The 22566-nt window shown below is 41.9% G+C and overlaps 2 protein-coding genes across 2 annotated transcripts in view; one reads left to right on the plus strand and one right to left on the minus strand.

Annotated features, from left to right (window-relative positions):
- mybpc3 (myosin binding protein C3) overlaps window positions 1-8082 on the plus strand; it is a 33445-nt gene extending 25363 nt beyond the window's left edge. Inside the window, exons 23-31 of the mRNA XM_052063398.1 lie at window positions 281-415; window positions 2409-2576; window positions 2688-2776; window positions 2921-3116; window positions 4409-4548; window positions 5027-5186; window positions 5271-5407; window positions 6931-7117; window positions 7996-8082. Of these exons, the coding sequence (XP_051919358.1) occupies window positions 281-415; window positions 2409-2576; window positions 2688-2776; window positions 2921-3116; window positions 4409-4548; window positions 5027-5186; window positions 5271-5407; window positions 6931-7117; window positions 7996-8042 (1259 nt within the window). The 3' untranslated portion in view covers window positions 8043-8082. The remainder of the gene's footprint in view (window positions 1-280; window positions 416-2408; window positions 2577-2687; window positions 2777-2920; window positions 3117-4408; window positions 4549-5026; window positions 5187-5270; window positions 5408-6930; window positions 7118-7995) is intronic.
- A 1656-nt stretch (window positions 8083-9738) lies between these two features.
- Window positions 9739-22566, minus strand: part of lgr4 (leucine-rich repeat containing G protein-coupled receptor 4) — a 36255-nt gene continuing 23427 nt past the window's right edge. Inside the window, exons 4-18 of the mRNA XM_052063071.1 lie at window positions 22148-22219; window positions 20349-20564; window positions 19357-19428; window positions 18516-18584; window positions 17482-17553; window positions 17298-17369; window positions 17043-17111; window positions 16889-16960; window positions 16713-16778; window positions 16522-16593; window positions 16309-16380; window positions 13938-14063; window positions 13356-13453; window positions 13143-13196; window positions 9739-13061 (exon numbers count right to left, since the gene is read on the minus strand). Coding sequence (XP_051919031.1) covers window positions 11650-13061; window positions 13143-13196; window positions 13356-13453; window positions 13938-14063; window positions 16309-16380; window positions 16522-16593; window positions 16713-16778; window positions 16889-16960; window positions 17043-17111; window positions 17298-17369; window positions 17482-17553; window positions 18516-18584; window positions 19357-19428; window positions 20349-20564; window positions 22148-22219 — 2614 coding nt within the window. The 3' untranslated portion in view covers window positions 9739-11649. The remainder of the gene's footprint in view (window positions 13062-13142; window positions 13197-13355; window positions 13454-13937; window positions 14064-16308; window positions 16381-16521; window positions 16594-16712; window positions 16779-16888; window positions 16961-17042; window positions 17112-17297; window positions 17370-17481; window positions 17554-18515; window positions 18585-19356; window positions 19429-20348; window positions 20565-22147; window positions 22220-22566) is intronic.

The following is a 22566-nucleotide window of genomic DNA, read 5'->3' on the forward strand; positions in this document are numbered from 1 at the left end:
AAGCGTTAAGATGGCAGTGCTTTCCTTTCTTGATTCTTCCCGTCATTAATTCATCAATTATGTCCTGTTGGATTTTAACATTGGTACTGTTGACTGGACCTTTTTATGCTTCTATGGTATACAGGATAGCAAATGAGAGAGATGAGATGATTATTTCCAAATACGTCTTGCTGGCAGTCAACTACTTGTGCCCTGCGTTCATGTATTTGATCTAATATGATCACTGTAATGTTTTAACTGGCAATCAAGCCCTTCAAGTTGCACTATGCGCCCCTTTCAGCGCCAACAAGTGAGCCCATCGGACTGTGCGTGGACGACATCAGTGACACTACCATCACACTCAAGTGGAAAGCTCCTGAACGGATCGGCTCAGCTGACCTGGAGGGCTATGGGGTTGAGTACTGCAAGGAGGGCTGTAAGTGCTGGAGACAAATTGCGACCTTTTTTTTTTTTTTTAAATGGACCAAAATATGAACTCTCCAAGTCTGAGCCACGGAGAGAACGCAGTTGGGTTTAAAAGTAGGGATGTCATGATTTCCTGACATCACCGATATTAACAGAATATAAACCTCACAATATCAACATATTGTGAGATTTTTATTACATATTGTAAAAACAAACAAAAAAAGCCCACAATTATGTGGTGGGTTTTTTTTGTACATAATAACAGCAATGACAAAGAGATAAGTTAAGATAACCTTTATTCGTCCCACAATGGGGAAATTTACAGCCTCCAGCAGCAAGAATGTATGTGGAAAGAAGAAAGGAGAAAGAGAAAAAAAAAACAACAAACATCTTTCAATTAAATACAATATGAACACAAATGGATAAAAATTATTATCATTATTATGATTGTTATTTTTTATTCATCAGCCTGACAGGAGTCGGTAGGAACGAGCGTCGGTATCTCTCCTTCTTGCAGCGCGGGTGTAACAGTCTCTGGCTGAAGGAGCTACCAAGTGCTGTCAGGGCGGGCTGGAGGGGGTGGGAGGGACTGGCCATCATAGCTTTTAGCTTAGGTATAGCTTTGGACAGTGTTTTTTTTTTTTTTGTCATCTGTTCCTACTCGCTTTGCACGATCACGGTCGATAAAGTCTCCATTGCTGTGTTCAGCTGAAGCTGCTTTTAATATTGTAACATGACAATATCGGGAGAATTTTAATATTTAGTATAACCATTATCGTTACATTCCTAGTTAAAAGTAGGGCTGTCAAAGTTAAAGCGTTAACTTTAAAAATTAAGTCGAATGCAAGATTTTGTTTATGTTTCTATTGACGTTTAATTGCCTTCCCGTGGCGACCTTTAACCTCTATTCACTTGTGCAGACCAATTTAGGGGAGTCACTAGCGTGAAGATGGACAAACACAGACTAGAGTTTGTTTTATTTTTCAGTTTCACTTGCTTGATGCTTGTTAGAGAAATCTCAAGTAATATGCACACTTTGCAAAACCAAATTCAAATAGCATGTTAGTTTTGATAGATTACGCTCTTGGGCACATGTAATTAGACAGTGGATTCGAGCTAGGTCGTTCACTGTGATCTCTTTCTTGCTTAGCTTTCCTCACCTGTGGCACGCACACATCCAGTTCAGATCTTTGGAGCCACTGTTGGGTTATTTTTATTATTTTTTTGTCTCTAATGCTTACTCAATTGAATTTACATTGAGATTAGAAGATTTAAGATACCTGTAAATCTGAGTCACTTTTGATTGTTTTGCTCAACAGTTGTATTTTACAGGAGAATCATTGTATTCAAGGAAACTTTTAGGACAGTTTTTGAACCGAAAAATAATTTCTGTTTGCTGATTTAACATTAATCCCAAAATTTTGCTCCAGTAGATATCTGTAGCATTCATTCATTCATTCATTTTCCGATTCTGAACAACCGTCCACACTCACACCTAGGAGCAATTCAAAGCGTTCAATTACCCTGTCATACATGTTTTTTTTAATGTGGGAGGAAACCGGAGCACCCGGAGAAAACCCACGCAGGCCCAGGGAGTACATGCAAACTCCACACAGGGAAGCCAGAGCTGGTATTGAACCTGGTACCTGTGCACTGTGTGGTCAATACGCGAACCACTGGACCACCGGGCTGCCTGATATCTGTAACAAACTTAAAAAAAAAAATAGAGGTAGAAAAATGTGACAAAAGGCAATCTCTTGACAGCATGAGTTACAAGTTATCCCTTTCAGGGACAGCAGTTACTACAGTGGACAGCCTATCATGTTATCAGGTTACCGGTTATCAGTATCAGTATTGGTGCAAGAAAGGGTTAATAAAAGTATGATGCTAAAACACCTAATCAGCTCCTCCCAAAGAGGGATTTGTGAACCAAAACTTCTGGCTTTAATTTTTATTTTAGGTGGGTCGTGTCATATTTTCATTTGTGTGTTTTTTGAGCACAGCAGATGAGTGGATACCAGCCATTCAGGGTCTGACCGAGAGAACCTCACTGACAATCAGAGAGCTCACTACGGGAGAAAAGTTGCAGTTTCGTGTGCGGGCGTTCAACATGGCTGGCCCAAGCGCCCCGACCTGCCTGGCTCAGCCCGTTACTATCAGAGAGATCATGCGTGAGTGAAGACTTCCTTGGATCAACGCTCAGGAGTGAAATCATGGAAAAGGAAAATATTATGGCCGTGTTTTATTCACGATTTGTGATTCGTGTTGGTTTTTTTGCATAGAACGGCCTAAAATCTGTCTTCCCCGAAATCTTCGTCAGACTCTGATCAAGAAAGTTGGTGACACCGTCAACCTTGTGATTCCATTCCAGGTGCAGTAGGCTTGATTCAAACATCAAACTCCTTACTTTCTGCTAAGTTTAATCGACTGAGACACTGATCCAATACATAAAGAACATTATAAGAGAGAGAGTTGTTCAAGTTCCTGTGATTGTTATTGTTTTGTCATTACGCAGGGTAAACCCAGGCCCAAGGTTACTTGGAGTAAAGATGGGCACCCGCTGAACTCTGCGCTCGTCAGCGTGAGAAATAGCGACACCGACACAATCCTATTCATCCGCAAGTCAGAAAGGAAGCACTCGGGGCAGTATGATCTCAACGTGCAGATTGAGAATGTGGAAGACAAAGCCACAGTGACGTTGCAGATTGTGGGTGAGCAGTACCACCGGATGGAGGCCAAACTGATATAATGCACTTTATGAGACCGCTGTTCAGATGTCATGATGCATTATTAGCGTTGTTGTTTGTCTCAATTCTTACTAAAATATTTTCTGTTCATTATTGGCCCAGGCCAATTTGTATGTGCCGGTAGTACGGGGGTCATTCAATAAATACGGTGAATTTTTCGGTATAAGGACTTCTAATACAGATAGAGGCTTACTTTAAAAAATATAAATGAAATCAAAGTACAGTGATCCCTCATTTATCGTGGTTAATGGGGACCGAGACCTCCCGTGAAAGAGGAAAATCTGCGAAGAAGGTAACACCCCCCCCCCCCACCTGTACAGGTATATGTACATGTGTATGAGTGTATATATAATATTTATAAGGCCAAATTTAATGGTATACATGCATGTAACAAGTAAATGTTTGTAGTAATTAACATGATCTAAGGCTATATACTAAGTTAGGTTAGTGTTTAAATAACAAAATCCAGTCAACATATACATGTACCGGTAGTACTGTATATGTTGCTCGATGTGACTCACTGTTGATTTGCTGATTTTCACTGCCTCTCCCGGACCTTTTGCGGCATTTTCAGTTTTTTTTTTTTTTTTGGGGATGAATGCTTTTGAAAAATCAAGTGATACAGTGAAACTGGGAAAAGTGAACCGCAAAGTAGCGAGGGATCACTGTCATCTCTCAGCACTGTCACACACAAACTTGGTGCCTCTATTTAATGCTTTTAAGGGACCAAACAGGTTAAAGTCTGAAAGGACAAGGTCTGAGCTGGAAAGGGGATGAGGGAGCAGTTCCCAGCCCGGCTAGTCGATGGTTTGCACTGTTTAGGCGGCTGTGTGAGGCCTTGCATTGTCATGACATGAGATGACTCCTTCTGTCTGATGACCCCCTGCGTTTGTTCTTTTTGTCTTTCTTGACGTGCCTCAGCAGTTCACAGTTGTTGGCAGCAAGTTTGAACGTGACGATGAAGTCAAAATTGTTCATCGGTCCATATATTTTTACGCAGAGGGAAGATGGCCGCTTGTGCACAGATGACAAAAGTATGTGACAGTGCTGGGAGACTACATTGATTTATTATTATAATTTTTTTAATTAAGCTTCAATCTGTATTGGATATCAAAAATGGATCACCTTATTTATTGAATGACCCTCTTACATGATTTGAGGAAAGGTTTAAAACAACCAATCTAACAGCAGTCCACCTGTACTGTCCACACTGTAATATAAATGTGAATTTTAACATGTTTGACACTTGATTGTAGATGTCCCAGGAGCTCCTGAGGTCCTGAAGGTTCGAGATGTCTGGGGCTTCAATGTCGCCCTTGACTGGAAGCCCCCCAGAGACGACGGAAACTGTGAGATAGCTGGTTACCGTATTCAGAAAGCCGACAAGAAGACCATGGTTAGTATCGCATGAGGTCAAGCCGGGAGCATTCAGTTGTGAGGATGCTGAATCAACAGCTTTGATCTTGCAACACGAAGTTTGTCATCTGGCTGGACATTGACGAAGAGCTGCCTCCTTAATGACACTTTGATCAGCAAATGCTGACAAATGCTGAGTTGCTTGCAAGAGTTTACACGCCCCTTTTCTGCCACATCGAAGGAATGTCCTCAATCTCCCAAATGCTTAATCTCAATCTACCTCGGACGTCTGGCTACACAGTTGCTCTTGCTTCATTCCAAATTTCACACAGAATTTCTCCAATGGATGTAATTGAAATCTAATTTGGAGTCTAAGGGCATGATTAAATTACATAGAATACACCACGATTAAAGCAGCATTAACAATGGCACACCATTATATTTGGCCAGTGGACATCAAGACAATTTAAAAAACAAAATGTTTGAGTAATCTGAATGAAATGATTTTTACCTTGAAGGAATGGTTCACAGTCTTCGATCAGTACCGCAGAACCAACTGCGTTGTGTCCGACCTCATCATGGGGAATGAGTATCTCTTTCGAGTCTTTGCCATCAACCTGGTGGGTCACAGCCCAGAAGCCTGCAACACAAAAGACAGCATCTACATCCAGAAAACCGGTAGGTGGAACTTTCAAGGTGCAATTTGGACACTGAGCTGTTGCCTTGATGTCATCTGCCCACGTAAACATGATGCATCCGTAGGGATAGACTGGAAGCCTGCCACCTACAAGGAGCTTGACTTCTCCCAGGCTCCCAAGTTCACGCATCCATTGGTGAACCGTTCTGTTATAGCGGGGTACAATGCCACCCTCAGCTGCTCCGTCAGCGGCATCCCCAAGGTCAGTGAGTTCATTTCGTGGACATAAGGTGGTTTAAGTATTCGGTTGTGCACATTTAATTTCTTTAATACTGTCAAAGTTCCAGCAATGATTTTATTGTATTGCTGTTTGCAATGCAGGCTAAATAAACATTTGATACTTGCACGTGATTTCATTGGCTCCAAAATAGGGTTGAACGATTCAAAAGGAAAGAAAAATCTAATTTTGATTGCCATTTAAAATGTGATTCATACTTTTAAACATGCTTACGACAAACTAAAGGCAAATAAACCATGCATTAATATGTACGTTCATTTATCGACTTCAATTAGAGCTGTTTATGGGGTGGCAGTGATGCCCAGGACCGGTCCATAAATACACCGGTTGTTTGGGAAAATTAACATATTGGTCATATGGCCACCCACCCCAGTATACCGGTGAGAGAGAGAGAGAGAGAGAGAGAGAGAGAGAGAGAGAGAGAGAGAGAGAGAGAGAGAGAGAGAGAGAGAGAGAGAGAGAGAGAGAGAGAGCGAGAGAGAGAGAGAGAGACACACACACACATATTGCCTTAATTTTACTTCTTATAGACCTAAATGAATTCCGTCTGCAAGCTAATGATGGTTATGTAAGAGCATCTGCATGCTGGTGTGTTTTATACATGATCCGATAAGTCGACTAATTGCAACTGCTATTGGCGACTAGTCGACCGGCAAAATAATCGTTTGTGGCAGCCCTAGTTGAGAATTGCTGTTGCAGAGCCTACACCAGAGGTGCCCAAACTTTTTGGACCGAAGATCGACTTTTCGATAAAGCAACCTCCCGCGATAGACCCGTTACCGCGCACGCACATGCACGTACACACGCCGTGATGAGCAACAGCCTGACACAGAGGCATGCGACGCACTTTTGCAGCCTGTTAACTATCGTAGCTCACGCGTACCGTTTTAAAGTGTTTCCCTGGGCCCTCTAGATTCCTATTCTTTGCCCGTGCCCTCGGTGAATTGTACACAAAACAAACTTTGAATGAGAACAATGATAACGATAAAAGATATAGCGCAACAGCTCTGATCACCGGTGACGCAGTCACACGTCACCATAGGTTAAAATATTTACCTGCTTTATTTATTTATTTATTTAAAAAAAAAATACTTTTTGTGAAAATGTGACTGATAGGATGATTACGGTGCAGTGTACATTAACATTGATTGATTGATAACATGCACAAAGACACACAAATGTTTTTTTCTCCTCGACACCCCTCACGATCGACTTGGGACCAGTCTGCGATCTACTGGTCGATCGCGATTCACGCTGGCGTACACAGACTGGGTTCGTGCTCATAATTAAGCTATGTTATTCGGGTGACAAGCATAAAACTTGCCAGGGCATGCAGAAAATGAAACCAGAATTAGAAATGTGTGTGCATTTGAGTGCGCCCTCCCAACTGAACTTGCCGCCCCCTCGCCACTCCAAGTAAAACGGTCTAGAACGACGTCTAGAACGACCAGTGTATAAATATTTGTGACATCTTTTGTTGTTGTTAGCCCAGAGTGACATGGTACAAAAACAAGATGGACATCACCCATGAAGCCAAATACAGGATGCTCAGTAAGCACGGGGTTCTGACCTTGGAGATCCGAAAGCCCTGCCCATTCGATGGAGGAGTGTATATGTGCAAAGCAGTCAACGACAGCGGGGAAGACGTTGTGGAGTGTAAGCTGGAGGTTCGCCGTAAGTATACAGATGAAAAACCTTTGACATACTGTACTCAGCTTTTTTTGTTGTTGTTTTCTTAGAGGCTAAAGCAGATTAGAAAATGGATGGATGATGGTTTGTATGAATGTTGGCGGGATAGATATCCATTTTGGCTCCATTAAATCGTGAATTAACCAAGAAGAAGAGATCAAAAGAATCAGACTTGTAGAACTGATAACATCTGATTTGGGTCGTGCAATCATGAACATTAGACGTGAACTTCAACCAATTAGGCATGTACAGTATGTGCATATTCTTGTAATGACATTCTAAAATTGTACGAATTAACATTTACCACTTCACTACAAGAAATTTTACTAGTGAGGCGTCACATGTTAAGCCGTAGAATTTTGTCACAGTTGTCATCTCACGCTCAGTTTTGCCTCACGAATAACATACTTTTACTCGTGAACAAAGAGTGTACCAGTACTGCACATGGACCTTTGCATATCATGTGTCATGACTTAATGCTTAGCTTGCCATTCTCATTTATACATAGACACATAAATGTAAATAAGCCTATAACAGCCGTCAATTCAATTTGACCCTTTCCGGGACAGCGATTACTGCAGTGAACAGCTTACCATGTTATCAGGTTACAGGGTGCATGAAAGGCTTAATCGTAATGCTGCCGATACTCTCACCATCACTTATGAAGAGGGAGGAGCATATCCTTCATTTTGCTCGAATTGGGATGGATTATTTAACAGTCGCTCCACAGGGATTGGCTTTTTTTTCTGGAATTCACATGTTCAGGTCAATAGCCTCAAATTGGGACTGATATCATATCACCTACTCAGCGATGTGAGATTTGGAGTGCTAAGGGCTTTGTATTTTATTTGTCTTCCTTGCAGCTCAAATTGCTAAAGAAGAAAAGAAGGTGGGAGGGTCCGTTTGCTGAGCTTCTCTCACTGAGTGTTCACCTTTTTATTTTATTTTTTGTCATGAGAGACTTTCCACCTGCATTGCAGTTACCTCTGCAATCATCCCATACCTGGTCAGGATAATGTTTCCATAAGATGGATTGTACATGTCAAACTATATCACAATAAACAAATCCAATTTTTGTCAGTCTGTCACACATCCACCCCCCCCCCCCTCCCCTCCCCGCACATTACCAAGTTATCTTTTTGCTACTTATAGTGATTTGTAGCAAATGCATGAAGTGTGTTGCTAATTTCCAGCATGCACAGGAGGGGATATTTGAGTTGCTATTGACTGTGTTTTTTATTGCCACTGAGCCTCGCTAAAGCCAAAAGTTGTCAGGCATGTGTCTCGTGTGTACACCAGTGCGTGCGTGCGAGTGTGTGTCCCAAATAGCTGACATGTATTTTCAACCACAGAGCACGTGTGCGAGAGAGAAGTGTTAACACATGGTGGTTTGTTTCTCACAGTGAAGGGTTTGTGTGCCTAATTATTCTTACGACACGTTTATTCAAGAACTATTTTCTCCATTTTCAACATTAAGCTGCAAAACATCACTAACGGTAACACTGCTTCTCTTTATAGAATTGCCTTGGCAAAGAAGTTCACAACTGAATGGCGCTATTGAATGCACGTTCAACGTGATTTTGAGAAGTTTTGCAAGCGGCTGTTAACTTTGATAGCAGTCAATGGAACGGACGGTTTTGAAGATATATGACACAAACGGGTCAAATGGAGAGCATTTTTTTTTCATTACACATAACTTAAAAACAATTAGAAAAACACAGGCGCGTGCGCACACACACACCAACACACACACCATTAAAAGTTGAAATTACTTGACCATTGGATTCCACAATGTCAAGAACTTTGGTTCACCCTCATCAGTTAAAAAAAAAGTAGCCTAGTGTTCTAAAAAAAGAACACATCATCACATGGGAACCAACACCACACCCAAGTGGGTGTCTCAGAGCAAGTATTGGCCCTACTCTTGCTAATGTCATCTGTATGGTTGCTATTATTTCATGTGTGCAAAGTTTCATGCATTTCTCAAGTTGTTTACCGAATATTGCCCAAAAGATGCTTGCGCTTTTGGACAGACCATATGATTAATAAATGAGCACCATAAGCATGAAAATGCATCTGCTTGACAAAACTACTGTACATAGACTTGAGATTTCCATTATCTCGGGAATATTTATGGCTGTAAAGTAGCCTGACGAATGCGACGCTTGCATACTGTAGTTGGGAGGCCGTAACTGTAAATAATTGACTTTGGGACCGCAGGGTCACAGTTCCAATCCACCCATGGAAGAATAAACTGCAACTTTAAACAACTCCAACAGTTAGAGAAACGCATGTCTGAATCCAGACTACTATTGAGGTGAGGAACCGACCCAGACGAATCTGCCACCACATAAACAACTCCCTGGGGATAAAAAAAAAACTGTCAAATAAACAAAATATTTCCCAAAGCAATACACTGTTCGGTGCAGTGGGGATTAGCGATGAATGGATGGATTCATGAGGTGCAAGTCCGAGGTAGTGAACATTTCTCACCGTATAATGCACTTGCAATCTCCACCTATTCAAGGTGTCCGATAAAAATGCTTGAAAGGCTCATTTGTACCTTCTACTAGTCTGAGGTGGAACTACAATCGATGGCGAAACGGTTTTGTCAGCACAGATTTATTCACATTTTTTTTCTACATGAGCAGATGAACAATACAGCCTGGGAAGATCTCATGAAAAGGGCAAGAAATGACCCCAAGTCATCAGCACATTTATGTCGATAACAAATTCGTAGTGTATAATTTGTATCAAAAAAATAAAAATGAAATCACAGTATACAGCATAGATTCCTCCCACAAATTCTTTTCCCACAAAAGGTTCATTTGTAAAGCACTGCTGTCAACTGCACCCACGGAGGTAGCTTCCTAGAGGGGCATCCCAGTCTTGATAGTTTTGTTCAAATAATTTATAGACAGCTATTAAAAAAATTGTCATTAACATCTAAATTCTTAATGAACATCAACCTAACGACAAAAAGACCTGTAATTTCTTCACCGGTTAGGAGATATGTCAATAAATCAAAGGAGTTTTTGGCAGGTGCGACAGACAACAAAGGCAGTCTAGACAATGCTGATGTGTGCCCCAATAGAAGAAAAAAAAAATCACTTCAGGATTCCAGATCGTCTTGATGGTAAAAACAACATTCCATTGGCTACATTCCTGAGCACTTGTAGATACATGCTCCGAGGGTGGGACCCACTTAATGTGTCAAATTACTCCCAGCCAAGTCCTCGCATACAGTCACATTTGAAAATGCTTGGCAATGAGAATAATACGCATAACATTGGAGCAAAGCTCTTCAGACCGTTTACGCAGAAAGAGACGGAATAAAAAATGAAATATCCTACAGTTTTAATGATGCTGGTACCGTGGAGTCGATTTAAAGGTCTTATTTGACATGATATTATCCCCCAGCAAACATATATTTCATTTCATATGTTCAACGTATAGACCGCAATTAATTTTCAATAAAGGAATTGACTAATTATCTGTAGATCAGAGTGATGGAGCATTTAAACAGGGATCGGCTGCAATTTGCTCAATGCAATTCCGTTGAGCTTTATTAAAATGGTCTTTGAAGTGCTGACTGCGTTCAAAATAAAAGTGCACAGTGTTCAGCAAAGCAATGAAACATTAAAGCAACCTGATCTTGTCTTAGAAAAAAAAAGCACCACGAGTGGTGTTTGATCATCATCAGCGGCGTGACGACGAAGGGTCTCGAGTTGGCATTTTTGCATTTAAAACCATCAGATGAGCTGAGCATAACCTATTTACATGTACCAGTTCATGCATTTTTAAAATACACCATTTGCAACAGCTTGACAAAAGCTGGTAATTGGTTACCTAACAAGGTTAGCGTTCATATGACACCGACTTCCATCCAAACATTACTGCCGCTCAAACAATAAATAAGACCAGCACTCAAAACAAGCAAGCAGAGCGGTTGCTCAAAACAGTGATATCTGCTACTTGATCACATTCTTAGTCTTGGTGACTTAATACAAGCAAGTGTCTGACTGACAACTCTCATACCGTCGTCACACTGTTCCATCACAATCACAGGCAGCTTGCACGGAGCATTCATTTTTTTTCACCTTTAAGGCGAAGACGGCCGGTCTTCTACATTCAGAAACTCTACGACTGTCTACATTGATGTAAAAAAAAAAAAAAAAGTCTGAAACGAGCTTTGGCTGCAGAGGTGTGTTTGCATTTGACAGGCCTTCGAATAAATCAAAGGACTTTGAAAAAGCTCATGAGCGCACGTGAAGTCACCTCGTTCCAAGGTGAGAAGCAGGCACAGGTGGCAACGTCTGTTCATGGGCCAGCTTTTGCCACAACCTTCTCTTCCACAGACACAAATGTCAACGTTCCCTTTAAATGACTGCTTGCGTCTGTTTACACACCGAAAACAAACCTAAGTGCTTGCTGTAATCTTTCCCCGAGGGAATTCTTTCTGTCCCCCGAATGTACCGGACATCTTTGCGCCGATAGAACAGCGTGCCGAGGCGCTCTTAATCTTTGACGCGAGGTATGCTGTACGAGTAGTGCACGAGAGGGAGGCCTCTGCCCTGACAGAAGCAGGCTCTGCTGCACGCCTGAACTTGGTCTGAGCTGTCAGATACAAACGAGTCCCCCTCGTCGGCGTACTCGGACTGAGCGGACGGCGTACTACTCTCCGGCCAAAAGTCCTCAGTGCGCTGGCACGCAGTCACTCCTGTCAAGAGGGTGGGACAGCTGTGAGACTTCACCATGTGTCTGCAGACTGTGGAGGACGAGCGGGAAGAGCAGGTTTTGGCATGCAGCGTTGCCTCGCACTCTTCGCAGACAACCATCCCTCCGCAAAGGTGAGAGTACACTCCGCAGTCAAAGTTTAATTGATCGGAGGAGCTGGCAACCGTGAGTTCAGAGTCTCCGCCGCCATCGTCTCCGTGACTTTCACCTCGCATTTGTTTTGCCTCCCCGGTCAATCGTCCACAGCTACGTAACCTCAGCCAGTCCTCCCTGAAGGCCGGGCTGAAGAAAACATAGAGAACCGGGTTGAGGGACGCGGGTAGGGGGAAGAAAATGAGGGTGACGGACTTGGCGATCTCGGGGCCTCCGGCGCTGGACCCGGTTAAGAGGGAGGCGAAGGAGAAGGCGGCCACGGGGCAAAAGAAGATGCAGTTGGTGAAGATGAGCCAAGCTACATGCCGCAGGGCGCCCGTCTGCTCCGGGTCAACCAGCTCCACCCTCCCGAGGTGGCAGTACAGCTGAGTGTATACGGCTGCCGTGAACAGGTAAGCCAGTGCGTTCAGCAGCACCAGGATAACCGTGACACTCAGGGCCGGACTCTCGGCCCCGGCAAAGGGCAGGCAGAGAGGCGAGGCAGACTCTTTGCTGAACTTCAGTAGAGGCAGGCAGGCTACAGCGGCGGCAACCAGCCCCAACAGAGCCGCTGCCTGGCCGAAGCGTCGATCTCGTTTCCAGCATCCTCTGCGGCCGAGGCTGCTCCTCCTGGGTGACATCACCACTTTGCCCACGATATCCCGCACGGTCACGCTGCGCTCCACTGCTGCCAGTAAGAGCAACAAAACGGCCCACTCGGACGAGAAGACTGCAAGCGAGCCCGCAAACTGGCAGCCAGGTCCCATTTCCCACCACACGCCAAACTCGGCGAAGGATCCCCAAGTAGCAGCATCCAGCACGGTCAACACGCCCACATAAATGCCTGTGAGCAGGTTAGCCAAGGCAAGAAGCCCCATCAATAGCCTGGCTGGGGGGAGGGACGGAGACCACCAGTGGGAGTGGCCTAAGTTGCAGTGTGTAGGAGAGAAGGTGGCAACCAGCACTAGACCGTTAAAAACCAGCGCCACCAGGCAGATGAACCACACTGTCAGGCGAATCATCCAGTTCCCTAAAAGATGCTCACAAGGCTTAAAGGCACCTGCAGACAGAAAGAGGAAAACATTTGAATCAAAACGGCAAGTTAAGCTGCGGTACAATGGGGGGCAGTAAATGGGCTTGCCTGGTGAGGGTGAGCAATGCAAAATCATTGAAATTTGTTCTTCCTCCACCCAGTCTGAAAGATAAGTAACAAGGGACATCCGGCTCAACTAGAGTAACATATTTAGACTTCATAGCAGTGTAATGAAATAAAGCGGAGCTGTTTCCGTTGTTTTTTTTTTTTTTAAACACACTACTTTTTGAAGGGGAAAGGGTGTGACTGCAGCATTCTCACCTGCGGATCGCTTAATGTCACTTTCGCCACAAGAACTTCCCCCCGAGTCACATCCGACAAATGCACAACATTGGTAGGCATAAGGGACGGAAATGGACCTGTGAGCAGAAACGGCATTTAGTTCGAAAATATATTCACCCTTGCAAATATTATTTTCATCTCAAAACATGTGGAACACTTGTTTTTATTCAATTTTTCAGGAACAAACATCCATCCATTAATTTTCCGAACCGCTTAATGCTTACTAGGGTCATGCGGGGTGCTGGAGCCTATCCCAGCCGTCTTCGGGCGGTAGGCAGGGGACACCCTGAACCGGTTGCCAGCCAATCGCAGGGAACCCAGAGACGAACAACCATGCGCACTCACACTCACACCAAGGGACAATTTAGTGTGTTCAATCAGCCTGCCATGCATGTTTTTGGAACGTGGGGGGAAACCGGAGTACCCGGAGAAAACCCACGCAGGCCCATCGTGTTTGTAAAATAGCTGTACGTTAGTTTTAAGCCACTGTGCTAAATAAAAAAAAATTAAAAAATGCATACAAGTTGAGTGACATGAATTAATTCTTCAGCGTTTCCTCACCTGAGTTTGGGTAACTGGCTCACAGTCAGCACATTCTTCATCTGTGGGTTACCGGAGAGTTTCAACTGACTGAGGGCACGCAGTCCAGTCGTCGGAAGCGTAGTCAGATAGTTCATACTCAGATCCCTGCAGGGAATGATTATAACGAAGCAATTTAATATTCAAGCTTCAACGGAGTTGCAGTCTGGGTGTACAGAAGCAGGGGTGCACAGAAAAATGCTGCCGTTGTTCTCAAATGAGCACCAGAAGTTGTGATTTGGTAGTCATTGTTTGTGTTTTACGTACAGTGTAGTTAGGTGCAACACCTGCTAAACTACAGCTGGAAAGCCCCTGTAGCTGCTTTAACTCCTAGAATGTGAAAAAGTTAAAAAAAAGCTAAGAAACTAAGCTTCGGAAAAGTTCTATCTGAGGCAAATGATTTTCTTTTTTTTTGCCATGCATGACGGCATCAGAGAAACTAATGATGGACATCTGATACGCTGCTGAGGTGTGGCTTCATTGTGACCGCAATGATGAACCATTCATTTAAACCTTATTATAGCGAGCTAATTCACCACACCTATTTTCATACACGTCACGTGCATACGCTTTCGAGTGAAATGTTTGACAAACGCACTTTTGTCGATTGTCGAAAAAACGTTTTTGAATCAACCCAGCAAATCCTTGAACTCAAATGGACTTTGATAAATTCCAATCTGCCATCACCGTACAGAAAAACCTCCAAATGATGTGAGATAGAACACTGACACAGGGAAGGTATCTGTGCTAATCTTGGATGTCCGTGCAGCATTTGATACGGTTGATCCTAACATACGTTGAATAGATTGGAAACTTGGATAGGGTTAAATGGACTCTTCCTAAAATGGTGTCCCACTTAGAGGAAAGGAGTTAATTTGTGACCATTGGAAGTTTTGAATCAGATTGAATGGCCGTGATATGTGGCGTCTCACAAGGGTCAGTTCTTGGACCCCTTTGGTTCTGTCTGTTTATGTTACCTATTGGTCAAATGCTTCAGAATGCCAATGTTGGCTATCATAATGCAGATGGCACACAGCTATATCTATCAATGTCCCCAAATGATGGCAGTGCAGTCAATGTATTGTGTCAAATTTGGTCCGCAAGCGCCACTGTCCTGCCTGTTTTCCATCACTCACGGGACCGCAACTGGACATGGCTAGTTTAAAGCAAATTAGCAACTGAATGAACCAAAACAAACAGAGGTAATTGTTTTCAGCAATAGAGAGCAGAGGATTGCTGCTACAAAACACCTTTTGAAATCAAAGGCCAAGTCCGAAATCTTGGGGAGTGCTGATCGACTCAGACTTTCAGCAGTCCTAAAATCAATCACAAAAACCGCCATTTACCATCTCAAAAACAGATTGAATGTTCTACATGCTCCAAGCAGACTAAGAGAAACTTCTCCATGCTTTTATTTCCAGTAGACATGATTATTGTAACAACCTTCTTTCTTACTGGACTCCCTTAAAAGAACTCAAAACAGCTGCAGCTTATTCAGAACACTGCAGCTCTGGTTCAGAAATCAGATCATATGAATGCCTCCCAATTAGCTGTAGAATAAATGTTAAAATTCTGCTACGTAAATTACTGAATGGTTTGGGTCCTGAATCCTGGTTGAATATAAACTTCATAGGGTTCTGAGATCTGCAGACTTTGGTCAATTAATGGAGTTGAGAATTCAAATTAAACATGATGAAGCTGTATTTAGCCATTATGCTGCACTCAAATGGAAAAAGCTGCCAACATAACTGAAGTCAGCACAGAGTAAATATTTTTAAATCTCGGCTAAAAACTTTGCCAACCCCCTCGCTCATACCTTTAATAAAGGTCCTCTAAACATTTTTTTTTGCTTTTAGTTATTTTAGAAACCCACTTTTATTTCTTTACTTTTAATGTTTTCTGTTAGTGTGTTTAAATGTTGTCAAAGAACATTCTCGTAATTTGTGGAAGCTGCTTTTGTTTTCTCCACTTTGCTGTTGAATGTCGATAACTGTCATGTTTGGAAATGCTTGCAAATGTTGTGCCTTTGCTTGTGTGAAGCGCATTGTGTATCAAATGTGCTATATTAATAAAACTGCCTGGCCTTGTCTTTCACATGCTTGCATGAAGCAGGCACACTCCCCAGCGAGCTACGTCATACATATTTAAGTTCTCATTAAAGGGACAGCACTTTTTTTTTTTAATGACGGTGTTGAAAGTGACACCATTGCTATTTTTAGACACCGCAAGATACCGTAATACCTCCCAAACCTAATTCTTAGAGCGCAAAACCACTGTGACTTGAACTGGTGCGCAAGATTCAATTTCTAGTCCTATGTGCACCCCTGGTTATAAGGTAATCATTTATACTTACAGGTTAGTGAGAGCAGCAAGGGTGAAAAAAGCATCATTGTGGATGAATTGGATTTCATTTCTACTCAGGTCTCTGGGGGAAAAAAATCAGAATAATTCAGTTATGCAAGATTTCAGGGCATCCGTGTGTGTGTGTGTGTGTGTGTGTGTGTGTGTGCGCGTGTGAGAGAGAGAGAGAGAGACAGAGAGAGAGAGAAATAGTGAACTGACTTACAGTAAACGGAGAGCTGTAAGACCTTGAAAATGGTCTCTTCCTACTTGCTGAATTTGGTTGTGCTGAAATGTTCTGTTGATTGAAAACAAGAGGCCATGCAGACTTTCATTGTTTGAACAAGATATGAATACATTTTTCATTTTTAAGGACATTTTCAAGCTCTGGCATTCTTATGAACTATCAAGACTCACATCTCCTGCAGTTGGATGCAGCCCTGAAGGGATGGTAACTCCTTGATCTCATTGTAAGACAAATCTCTAATGAGAGGAACATAGACGGTTAATTAGCTCACTGGGAACATCTGAAATGAAGGCGTGACAACAACGGAGAGTCAACACACAAGGAATGGAAAGGGAACGTTTCTTACAGCGTCCTCAGCAGCTTGAGATCGTCACACAGACCAGCGGGGACAGACGATATCTTGGTCCCTGAAAGAGTCCTGGGAATACAAAAACCTCATCAGCCACCACTGTGACGCACACAATCGAATAAGCAGGGATGATTCATTCAGGTTCCCTCACAGGCTCTCAATGTTGTTTGTCCACGTGAGGATTGGGAAGTCATGCATCATGCCGGCCCCACGCAGCATCCTGGGAGACACATGATGAGAAAATACACAATGTAGAAATAATTAGAACAAAGCAGAAGACAGCAATGGAAATATGACTGAGGCAATCCATTGCATGTACAGCATACACAACCTAACACACGTACAAAACCCTTACGCACATTGGCTAGATTAGACAGGGCTTTGGTCAGGAAAATGTTTGACTTACAGGGAGTGGAGGTCAGACAAATTCTGGAAAGCCGTGGCACCCACAAAGGACAGCGGGTTGTCATAGAAATGTCTGCAATGTGGGACAAACATTTCTTTCAACAGGAATGGGCCCATCTTTTGTACAATGTATGCAAACACTGAAAAGTGGGATTTGTCCTTTAAGGGGTGGATGTTTGTCTTACATGGTTCTTAGCAGGGGGTTGTTATGAAAAGCCCCATCAGGTATGGAAGCAATATCGTTGCTATGGAAGCCCCTGCAAGAAAAACACCAAATACAACAGACAGGTTGAGAGACTTGGTATACATAAAATGGACACATGTGCTGTACATATGTTAGGTAAGTAAAACACACAATGCAAGGTCAACCACATTCAGGTGAATTTGGCATTTTCTGGTGAAATAATGCACATGACTGGTGTGGTCGTGGGGGTTAGCGGGTAAAGCATTAGTTTCACAGATGCTGGAAATGAAAGGATTATATGCTGGCTGCTTTTTACTGACTGAAAGGACCTTGAGCTGAGAGTGCCATAGACATTTTTTTGTATTGTGCAGTGTTTACACAAATGTTACCCTACTAGGACTTAAAGTTGTCATTTTTCCTCTTGTAGCCACTACATTATTGCCCTCCGTGTGTCTGGGAACTTTTCCGCTGCCTTTTTCTGCGCTCGTTGCCTCGTCACTTACTGTCCCATGGTGCAAATTGGCACGTTTCTTGGACAGGTGAAACATTTGTTTTTTTTCCAAACTTCGCAGTCTTTGCCCAACTCATGATGTACATACAATGTGTGGAGGAGGGAGAGAACAGTGGTGTCATTATTGGCAGCTGCCATCTCTGAACAAGAATATGCACTCTTTTTCTTCACATTGCTCCCCAGCAAAAGTGACCGCCTTTTTTGTTGGGCCAAACAGTTGCGTGAAGGTGCCACATTTCACCAAAATCGAATTTCCCAACTATGGAAACATTTTATTCCATTGAGATCGCTCACTGGTTCGTAGCACTGCCACCAGCATCATATATGTATACATATACATATACATATACATATACATATACATATACATATACATATACATATACATATTATATATAAATTAGCTCTGATTACCAACAATTGGGCGGATTTGGAGGCACATTCAACAATACCTGTACAGTCATCAGATGACAAAAAAAATCTGAGCGACAATACAAAAAGGGATACATACAGTATATACTTACAGTTCTTTCAGTTTGGGCAGGGCTTCTATCGCTTTGGGAAAAACAGCCAGGTTGTTGAAGTTAAGATCCCTTCAATGAGAAAAGACATGCCGATAAGCAAACAGTTCCCCAGCATTTTGAAGTGACCTCTTTACCTCCAAACACAAATACTGTACATCATCTACAAACACAACTTGTTGACAATCCACCATCAATTGAACCGCAGATGTATTTAACAGTGTGAAAAAGATGTGACTGCATAGGGTGTGGGGTGGGGCTTTTTTAATCAGTTTATAATACTGCGAACACATGTAAAAGCACCCAACTGTGTCATGATTATACAGAGCAGCTCACAGTTTAACAGTAGAGTAATAAAAGACAGGGAATGGATTTGAGATTATAAATCTAACACCTATATACATTCTCGACACATTCTTGACCACTTTCATTAAAAAAACTGATTAAAATACAAATTGCAAATGCATTTGATTCAATATAGGCTGATTTCAGGCGAAGGGGGAATTATGTGATGCATTGCCTTGTCGGTAAATGCAGTTGGCACCAATAGATGATCATTTTGACTTCTCTGTTAACCAGTAAAGAAGTCTGCCATGCACTATGGCTGTGGCGGTCATTAAAGGATTTTCACGGCTGTGTGGCAGGAAGAAGCAAACAGTGGGAGGGCAGATTTGATAAGAATCATGTACTTTGCTCTATTTATCCTCAGCAATTATGGGAGGAAGTGGAGACAATGATGTCTGGAGTACCAGAGCAAAGGTGGGGGTGGGGGACATGCGGGGGAGTTGTTAACACATGCGCACACACGTACATACACTCCAACTCACATGAAATCATGACTTACAGTGTTTCCAAGTTCTCAAGACCAGTGAAGCAATTGTTGGCAATGCCGGTAATTCTGTTGTTGTGAAGATGCCTGAACAACAACAACAACAACAAAAATCACTTTCACCTGCAGTGCATATGAGAAATATGCTTTGCCAGCCAGGTGTACTGGATCGATGGAATGTGGTTTTGCATAATCTGGCCCAATGCCTGTTCACCAGTGTGACTTTGGGAGTTTGTATTAAGTAGGCACAGATTTTTAACATCAACTGTCTAAGAGTGATCAACCACTCGGATACGAAAAGCATCACTACATTTGAATAGTTTTTTGTTTTTTTTTTGTTTTTACATTTTTAAATTCTTTAAAGTTCAGAAAGTAAAATACTGTGATACAAACTTTCTGTTGTCGTAATGTTGTTGATCATAACTCACAGGCATGCATCCTTTACCAGCCTCAGGTTATTTTAGTAAAGCATGGAATGTTCTTTGTCAGTCGGTCTACTTAATTAATGTTTAACAAAGCGCGTAAGCAGGTCGATCCAGTTTTAACTCTGTTATTATATACGAACTGGAAAGTTCCCTGACTCTGTTTGGGCCAATTAAGAAAAAAATAAAATCATTATTTAAATGATGTGTCAAGTGTTCTGTGTCAAACATTATAATAAAAGATCCATCCCCAAATTTTGTATAGCACTTACATTGTTATAACATAGAATGTGCTATTTACAGAAGGTAAAATTAATTTCACAGTAAATTCCTTCATTGGCATTTATGAACACATTTGACTGTAGTGAAGTGATTATTTCTGGCAGTTTTCTTGATTTAAAACTTGGAAGTAAATAGCTGGCTATCAAACAGAAAGGTTTTATAGCTTCAAGGAATAAAGTGAATTAAATATGGAGACACATGAGCCCAGGAAAGGTGAAATGTCACAACGGTCAAACCCTTAAGTTGTTTGGTTTGCGCCTCAATTGAACATGACAATTACAACAGCGACACGATAAAACTTACAGCACAACTAGACTGGTGAGGTTTGCAAAGGCGTTGTCTGGTATGTACACGATGCGGTTCAGTGCCAAAGTCAGCGCTTGTAGGTTCGTCTGGTACTGAAGAGAACCGACTGGGACCTCTGTAAGGTTGTTGTCATCCAACCATAGATGCCGAAGTTGCTGGAGATCCTCAAAACTGTCGTCTGGAACTGTGTTAATATGGTTTGCATCGAGTCGACTAAAGGAGACAGGTGTGGGGATGGGGGATTGGGTGGGGGGAGGGAGATAAGACAGGAATTAGAAAAAATAATATATTTGGGGTGCTTATTTTGTCCAGCAAGGTTTTATATATGGTATAAGTGATCATATAACTCTTGTTGACCATATGAAACATCCAGTTTTTAACCAAGAATGACAAAATCTTTAACATTCCCGCAATAGCCCCCCCACCCCATCAAAACCAATGCCTTGTCGCATTGGTATAGGTGATGCTGAACATGTTTAGTAGACCATCCAATATAAGGATTATGCCACACTTGACCTTAAAAAAAAACAAACTTCTTGATAAAGTTGTCAAATTACACATATTATTTGCATTCCTGAAATGTATTTTTGTGGTGGAATTGTGCTTATTGCATTTCTGATTTCTCGGAGAAATCGGGGTTGGGTGAATAGGCTCAAATTTGGAAAAGGAGAATGACAAAAGAAATTATTTTGGGTTGGACATGTCAGTGTTTTAACACCGTCACCGAACTCTTTTCTGCCGTTATTCTTCCTCTCACTGTGTCTCGCCCTCCCTCAAAATTCCTCAAGTGTCTGTACTTGAAGGAAAAACACTCTTGATTGACATTTAGCTCTATGGGGCTTCATACAAAGTGAGCGCTGGCTCCACATGAACATATTACTACAGCAAGAGAACCTGAATTCGCCTTGTGGGGAATACATTTATACATGTACATGCATTGTTGTCCTTTATTGCAGTTTTTCCCAACCCAGGGTCCGCTAGTAAAGTGTGGGGTATTCAGAGAGATTTGACAATTTGAGTAAATATTTTCAGTTATTTCTATTTGGGGATTTAAAAAAAATATATTTAGTTTTGATTTCTGTTCGAGTATTGTTTTGTAGCAAATGTAGCAAACTAATTATTTTTAAGGGCGGGTTTACTAGTTGGTTTTTTAATGGTCTGCTTTTAGTTTAGTTCTTACGACTTTTATTTCATTCGGGTTTTTTTTTAAATGCGGTGAAATTTTTTTGTGAACAACATTAATTTTTTTTTTCCAAAACCCATCACCATTAACCCTGGAGAACCTACGGGGTCAAATTTGCCCCCTATAAATTCTGCTACTCAAATGCTACCTTTAAATCCCAAAGGGTCAAATTTGGCCCTAATCGTAAATTAGGATTAAAGCATTAAATATTTAAAAAAACATACATTTTGGTGTTCAGTGAACATATAGTAGTCATTTAATGTACAATTCATCATTTTCCAAAGAAGAAAAGGGTTCTTGGGTTCTCCAGGGTTAAGTACTGTGTGGTTAAAACCCACAAATCAAATACAAGTACTGCATAACAGTACCCAGACTTTGAAGTACAGTAAGTGCAATGCATGATACAGCACAACTCTAACATCTTAAATAAAACTAGGATGTTTTCGCTTTCCAACTTTTAAAGCGACTTTGTGCCTTATATCTATAATAATAATAAAAAGTGATACATTAAGGCCATCTCTCCTGTGTGTGTGTGTGTGTGTGTGTGTGTGTGTACGTGCGTGCGCGTGCGTGCGTGCGTGCGCATGCAAGTAAAGAGGTTTTAGGAACTCACAGAGACTGGAGAAAATGAAGATTCTTCAGGGCCGCGCTAGGTACTGTCTTAAGTTGATTATTCTGGAGCATTCTAAAGATTAAAAAAAAAAAAACAACATATCCATGTTTTCAATCAAACCAATTGGTTTAACAGATACAGTACAAACAAACCAACCGTATTGGTTAGCTCTGTAGGATGTCTTCAATTTGTTGACATTTGGAAAAATAAATTCTGATTGTAGACAAAATGTTGTCACAAATTAACATGTACCCATAAATAAATGCATAGCCTACCTGTTTTGGTTCAAACTCAGGGTTTGAGCAGTGCAACATAACAATATACTGCAATATAAATAAAAAAAAAACATACCGTATGTTGCAACTCTCTATCGTTGATATTGTTATTTTTTATGTTAGATCATCACCCCTACGGAGGAA

The sequence above is a fragment of the Hippocampus zosterae genome, chromosome 4 (genome assembly GCF_025434085.1).
Source record: "Hippocampus zosterae strain Florida chromosome 4, ASM2543408v3, whole genome shotgun sequence".
Classification (NCBI taxonomy): domain Eukaryota; kingdom Metazoa; phylum Chordata; class Actinopteri; order Syngnathiformes; family Syngnathidae; genus Hippocampus; species Hippocampus zosterae.